Source organism: Apis dorsata, unplaced genomic scaffold, assembly GCF_000469605.1.
Source record: "Apis dorsata unplaced genomic scaffold, Apis dorsata 1.3 scaffold_169, whole genome shotgun sequence".
NCBI classification, from domain to species: domain Eukaryota; kingdom Metazoa; phylum Arthropoda; class Insecta; order Hymenoptera; family Apidae; genus Apis; species Apis dorsata.
In genome coordinates this window covers 317,532-324,935 of record NW_006263457.1, presented here as the reverse complement: position 1 = coordinate 324,935, position 7,404 = coordinate 317,532, and the positions used below count along the sequence as shown (strand labels likewise).

The 7,404-nt window shown below is 42.1% G+C and overlaps 1 protein-coding gene across 4 annotated transcripts in view; it reads right to left on the bottom strand.

The window, feature by feature from the left end:
- LOC102679619 (dipeptidyl aminopeptidase-like protein 6) overlaps positions 1-7,404 on the bottom strand; it is a 100,626-nt gene that overhangs the window by 26,322 nt on the left and 66,900 nt on the right. For 2 of the 4 annotated variants that reach the window (XM_006614033.2, XM_031509717.1), the window contains exon 2: positions 755-990. In XM_006614033.2, the coding sequence (XP_006614096.1) occupies positions 755-847 (93 nt within the window). In that variant the 5' untranslated portion in view covers positions 848-990. Of the gene's footprint in view, positions 1-745; positions 991-7,404 lie in introns of all 4 variants that reach the window. The other 2 variants (XM_006614032.2, XM_031509716.1) reach the window with 1 other exon arrangement.

Genomic DNA, 7,404 nt, shown 5'->3' with positions numbered 1-7,404 from the left:
CTACTCGTCAGTGACTAGTCGTCAGCGACTAGTCGACAATGACTACTCGTCAGTGACTAGTCGACAGCGACTACTCGTCAGTGACTAGTCGACAATGACTACTCGTCAGCGATTAGTCGACAGCCATTAGTCGTCAGCGACTAGTCGACAGCAATTACTCGTCAGTGACTAGTCGACAGCGATTACTCGTCAGTGACTAGTCGACAACAACTACTCATCAGTGACTAGTCGACAGCGACTAGTCGACAGTGACTAGTCGACAGCAACTACTCATCAGTGACTAGTCGTCAACGACTAGTCGACAGCGACTAGTCGACAGCGATTACTCGTCAGTGACTAGTCGACAGCAACTACTCATCAGTGACTAGTCGTCAACGACTAGTCGACAGCGACTAGTCGACAATGACTACTCGTCAGCGACTAGTCGCCAGCGACTAGTCGGCAGTGCCTAGGCGACAGCAACTACTCATCAGTGACTAGTCGTCAACGACTAGTCGACAGCGACTAGTCGACAGCGACTAGTCGACAGCGACTAGTCGACAACAACTACTCATCAGTGACTACTCGTCAGCGACTAGTCGACAACGACTGGTCGACAGCGACTTGTCGACAGCGCGTAACAAGGTTTTTCCATGCTTTGAAAACCTGACGAATTATCTCGACGAATCTGGTACACGAGCTCGACCGACTCGTACGAACGTTACGAGGATGGGGGAACGAAGGATGGACCGCTGGAGCGATTTACCTCTTTTACCTGGGCTGATTTTGAACGGGGATCGGCGACCTGGACGGTCTCGTCGGGAGGCAGCCGCCAGGAGTTCCTCTCGATGTTGACGCTGGCGTTCATAGCGGCCTCCTCCTCCGCCTCCCGTGTCCTTCGTCGTTCTTAGCTGCCTCGTCCTCGCGCCAACGATTCCCCGAGGTCCCCAGGGTAACCCCCGGGCCACTCCTGGGGCCGAGGTCCTACACCACCAATCCACAGTTCCTCACCTGGAACGGGAGGGAGGGGGTTTCAGTTAAGATTGGTTCGATTTGTCCGGCTCGAAACGGATTGTTTGCGAAGTTGTGTCAAGTTTGGTTTCGGTGAAGGGGAAAAAGGTATTCGAAGCCACGTGGACAAACAAAATATCTTTCTTCTCGATGTATGTGAGTCTTGACCAATGATTTTTGCTTTGTTTTGTAAATTCGAATTAAAATTTTCTTTTTTCTTTTTTTGGTATTTTTTGGTCGATCGAAAAGTTATCGTAATTTGATATTTCCTTTTTTTTCGATCAAAATTACGAGATTACATAAACTATACGAAATATAAAACGTTGTATCTTCGACAAGGTAAAACGATGCGATTTCATCCAGTATTACTCAAGTACTGATCAAAGATCGAGGAATGTCAAGAAAATGTTGATTTCGATCGAATCAATAAAAAAGAATCGAAGATTCGGAATAAAATCTTATTCCAAGTCGATCGAACGAATCGGTTTCCACGGCGATTAATATCGATTTGATTAGCTCTATAGAAGAAGGTTAAGGACGATTCTCATGAAATGTCATGGTAATTTGCGCGGCCGATGTTTCATCAGCTTTTCTCCTATCCTCGATAGTCTTATCCATTGAACACGTTCACAATTATTATTTATAGCAATTGATGATTTTCATCCCATCAACAACAAATATTCCAAATATTCTTCGAATTTTTACCTCTTTCGCCCCTAAAAATTTCCTCTTAACGTTTAATTCTGTTATTGCCATAATCGTGTTGATCGACGAAGAAAAAGTATGAATGGGAAGGTGGAATCATTGACGAGACGGGAACAAAGGATAATTACGAATTCACCGGGGAATTAAGCCGAATAAAGGATTACACCCTATCCCCCTCCCCCCAGCCTGTCCACCGTCCCCTATGAATAATTTAATTAAAGTCGAAATTTGCCCGCGCAGGGGAAACCATCAGTTTATTTTCGATTTAAATTTCAAATAGGTTCCGCGCGGCGGACATGCAAATTTCGAGAGGCGAAAGGCATCGCGCGAGAACGAAGAAGCGGGGCCAATTAACAGCGGCCCTGTTGTTACGGTTACTTTGCGCCTTTAACTCGCCTCCTCTATCCGTAACGCGGTTACGAGAGTTTAAAATCGAGAGTTTCAAATTTCCCGCCTTCGAAAGCACTTCGCTTCGACGCACTCGGCGAATTTTCCACGAGTTTCTCCCCAACGCGTACGAAGTACGCGTTGGCCCAAATGCACCGATCCCGCGAGTCCTTGAAAACTTGCATCGCATCCTCTCGAGCATTTTGACGAAAGTTCTGGAAAATCGTCCGAACTTAACAGCTTAAGTTTAAAGTTACGGGTCTCGAGGGGCAGACGAGAGAAACTAGGCTCGACATCTTCGTTCTCTACACTATTTGTTACTCCCGTGTCATAGACATTCGACATCAAGTAGAATGAGATACTCCCCGTGATACGAGATTTTTAAATTCAGCCAAGAATATGGATTTCAGAGGTTGGAAGCGTGAAATCGTAGAATCTAGTCTTTGTTCCCTCTCACTCCGAATTTTCAAATTCCATGAAACTTAATATACCCTATATATATATATTAGAGAAACTCGACACGTGAACCACTAAACTCCTCTGTCGAATTCTCTGCCAAACGACCATCAAATTACTCTCTCTCTCTCTCTCTCTTTCTCCAATCGACACCCAAATTCGGGGAATTCGATATCGCCAACCGGTTGCACGACTCGATTTCTCTTCTTGAAAATCCCCAACCTCTTTCGAAGCTTCGAATTAGATCCATCGTGTGGAAAATTATTGGCCAGTTCGCGCTTCGTAACTGTGCGCGAAACACAGATCGCGATAACGATTCGGTCAGGCGGGAATTTATGAGACGTAAAAGGAATGGACGAGTAAAGGCTTCCTTTTCTCGATCGTTTAAAAGTTCCCTTGAATTTTAAAAAAAAAAAATTGCACCTATTTTATTACATTGCGCGCCACACTTTTATTCCTGTTGTACACGCGGCGTGATTTTTGCCACCGTAACGCATTTTACTCGTCCCTCTTTGATGCCTACGTATCAACGTTTTCATTCGTTCATTTATTCCTCTTTGATGTCTTTATCGTTCTATTCGTGAAATGCTATTTTTCCATGTTGACTTCGTCCATTTATTTTGAATATAGTTTCGTTCGATTTTTTTCTTTTTTTTTTTTTTTTTTTTTTGATTGGAAAGAATATAATGAAACAACAATTTAATAATTATATATATATATATATATATATACATGTATTAATGCGTTAATGAAATAGAATACGAATCGTGTTAACGAAGGCGTGCTCATTGTGCAAAGTGTCGATGGTAGGAGGGGGGGAAAAATGCTTGGAACGAATGGACGGAGAATGGCGTGCGCGGGCATTCAAGGATTCGGTTGAAAGTGGCTGAATGTCGTTTAGGAATGACTGCGCTGAATGGAAGAAAGAGAGAGAGAGAGTGAATGTGCAGCCAGTTCAAATAAGGAGCAAGAGATTGAAAGGGAAAGCAGTCAGACATCACGAGCCCAGAAAACGAAAGTTGAATTAACGTAACGTAAAAATCTAATCCAACTGCACAGATAATATAATCGATAAAAAAGAAAGAAGAAAAAAGAATTAAATTTTAAAAGAATTCGTCATATCACGCGTTTCAACGTAATAAAGCGAAACACCGCCACGTTTATCGTACACACAACGACAAACGATGTGCTTATATATATATATAAAGGATGCCGGAAACCTTGTAATCTGGACGCCGTTTTTCTATCGTTCCGCGCATCGTTGCCCTCGTAAAGAGAAATTGCATGAAAATACAGTACACGTACGACCGCATGCATCATTTCAGCCTCCCCTACGTTTCGACGTGACACGACCTCGTAAAAATCCTATCCATCCGTATCCCCTGGATTTTAATGGGAGCCGTTTTTATGGCGGAATCGGGAAATCGCACGCTGTTTCAAACCTATTCCGCTTCTTCTTCTTCTTTTTTTTTTCTTTTCCTATTTTATTTACACAATCTCTCCGCTCGTAACTTTTCGAATTGAAATTTGCTCAAAAGTAATTCTCTCCGTCGAAATATATAAAATTTTTCACCCGTGCGAATGATTAATCCAATTCGCGACAAGTTTAATAATTTTAACGAGGTAATCGTCGCCGAGGGAGAAGAATATTCTCGAAGTTTGACGCGATTCTCCTCCCCCTCCTCCCTGTAAAAAAGTTTGTCTCAGTTGTAAGAATCGCTTGTCCTTGGTACTTTAAGTTCGATACAAAAAAAAGAAAAAAAAGTTCCCATTGAAATTAGGATCCGTTGAAAAATTTTCAGAAGGGGCCTCGTCCAACTTTTTTAACGATATTATCCTCGATTGACGGTGGAGCATCGGGGAGAGGCCATTAAATCGTTCTCAACATCTTCTCGCTTTCTTCTCGATGGGGATTGAATTGGTCGAAATGTGAACAAAGAAGCGGGAAAGTTGGGTAATGAGTTGGAGCCGACGGTTGGCCGAAACGTATTTGCCCGAAGGAATCGTTTAATTACATCAACGGATGCTTCTTTTCATTCGTCGGCCGGAGGCGGATAGCATTTTCAATCCTTTCCGTCGAATCGCAGCTTCTTCAAGACGCGAGTTTAACTTTAATTAAGACTCGAAAAAAAATTTGGTCGAGCGAGGTAAGAGTCGAAGAGAAGAAGTAGAGCAGGACACTATTAGTCATACGAGTTCTTCCACGGAAGTGGAATAAAAAGATGATCGGACGAGCGAAGTAAGATTGATGACAAGTGGAATGACATGTTATTGGACATACCAAGTGAAATGAACGCGATCAGACAAATGGAAAGACGGATTCGTAGACAAAATTTAATAACTACGAATAAAGTTGCTCCGATAATTTATCGTTTTTCGCAAAACGTAATAATAATAACTGTAATGGTCGAGGTTATACGAGGCTCGGCTTATATAACAGCTCTACGAATAAATGTTATTCAAGCATTCCAATAATAAGTAATTACTTAAAGTAACTTTATTCTACTAAAAACTTTTAACTTCTCCAATGTTTTCAATGCTTCAAATAATTTTATACTCCTCAAATAAATTGAATAAATTCCATCAAAATCAATGTATAAATTTACTTGTACCGAATTTAAATCCAATCCTCCTTTTTCCAAAAACGATATTCATCCATAAGATCCATAAAATCGGAACGGATTCTACGAATTCACGATCCTCTCGATCGATCGATAATCGTTTCGAGTTCGATTGATTCGAGAATAATTAAGAGAGAAGACGAGCGGAAAAGAGAAACGACGACGAGAGAGAAGAACGGAAGGAGGACGTTGTCCTCGTGGAAGGGTTGATGCAACGTGGGTCGTGACGTCAGAAGGGGGTGTGATTACGTCAGAGTAGTGCGGCAGACGGACTCGCCCGGACGGCGGTGGGAGGGAGGAGTGAAGGAAAGAGGAGGGAAAAAGAGGTTGAAAGGGAGGGGGCTGCGAAAAGGGAATGCAGGCGCCGTGGTGGGGAAGGGGTTGACGCGAAATAAGGTCGGCCACCCCGAATTTCATTCATCGGTCACAGTCGACGATGGTGTTGCCGGGCTAACTGGATTAATCCTCCTCGTTTCGGGTTGTTCAGCCCTGTCTAAGCGACAAAACCGAAATCCGTAATGCGAATTGATGGTGGTCAGGCGTTTTACGTACGCATGCGTACGTACAAGGCTTGTTGACGACGAATTTGTTCCATGGATTCGCTTGATTCTTTTTTCTTTTTTTTTTTTTTTTTCTATTTCGTGTCGATTCTATTTCTCGATGAGAAAAAAAAATTTCGAGGTAACCGAAAATTACGTAGGTGTGAACGATATATAATAGTGACGTTGACGAAATTATGAAACGAAATTGTTGTTTACATAATTTTTGCGATAAGGAAAAATATACAGGATTTTTTAAATTAGAAGCAAGGGGGAAAAAAGTAAAAGTAGAAAGAAACAATAAGAAATTTAACGTGTAAGATCTATTTAAAGAAAAAGTTTCGTAACTTACTTCAGGATAAAAATATTTGGAAAATCTCTTTTTGAGAATTTATTTTCCGCCATCGTTCTTTTCTTCCCTCTTTTCTTTGACATTCACTGCGTGGAGGCCGCTAATTCGAGGGCGTTTTAAATGCATGAAACTCGTTCGTTGAAGCACCTTTGACAAAAAAAAAAAAAAAAAAGAAAAAAAACATTTACACGGGAAAAAAGACGAGTTTTTTTTCTTTCGACGATAATCGAATTTTCACACAGTCGTCAGCAACTTTTTTTCCCCTTCCACTCTTTGATCATTTTCTTTCGCTCGCCAACCACTTGGCGCCAAATTGGCTCGTTAAACTTTTCTCGCGACGCGTATTCCCTTTCTTATTCCCGTCTCTATCTTCTACCCAATTTCGACCAAAGATCAAGCGTTTTTCCATCTCACCGTATTGCGAGAGATCGGATCCGACAAAAAGAGACAGATCGCTCTTTTGCTCAGAAATTGGGAATAACGAAGATGGAGGCGAATATCGAATCCATTTACGATGAAAATCGCATCTCCCTTTTTTTCAATTCTACGCAATTAATTTTACACGTTAAAAATTTTGTTAGAAATAATTCAGAAAACGTTTTCGTTTTTAAAAAAAAAGATAATAAAATCCTTCCACGAGCCGCGTAAATATGTCAATAACTCTACCATCCATTACATTAAAACAAATTAGACAACGGTGATCCAATAAATAACCAACAACAATATCGGCAAACGGTCCCCATTGTTCCAAGATAATTACGCGATTTTCCATCGAAAACTCCATGAAAATGGTAACAACCTGTCCATCGGTTTTCGAGAGTCCCTTTAATATATTTACAAATCGATCCTCGCGCACGATCGTCGCGTGCCAGTGACACAGAACACGTTGCTTGTAATCATTATCGATGCCTGTCCATCTTTCACGTTCTCGTTCAATTTTCGTAAAACGATCGAAACAAAAATCGCATTTCCGACTCGATCGATTCATCCGCTCCGAAATCGTTAACGTTTCGTAACGTTCGCATCGGCAACGACGATATTACGACGCGATTTCGTATAACTGTATTACCAGACGGTGGTGCCTCCTCTCCCCCCTCCCCTTTCCCAACCATTCGCGTTTTCGACGCGAATGATTTATGACCGGCGTGAAGAATATCGCATCGTACACGGCTGTTCCAGCTCCCTGTATATTTCACGATAATTCCGCCTCCGCCACGTTTCGCCGGATATATTCGACCCAGCCACGAATACGCGTTACTGCTGTTTCGTGACTTTCCACCCCATCCTCGGCCTTGCCCCCTCTCTCAACTACGAGAGAACCACATATCAATGCCCTTGCAATGATTTACAGGGC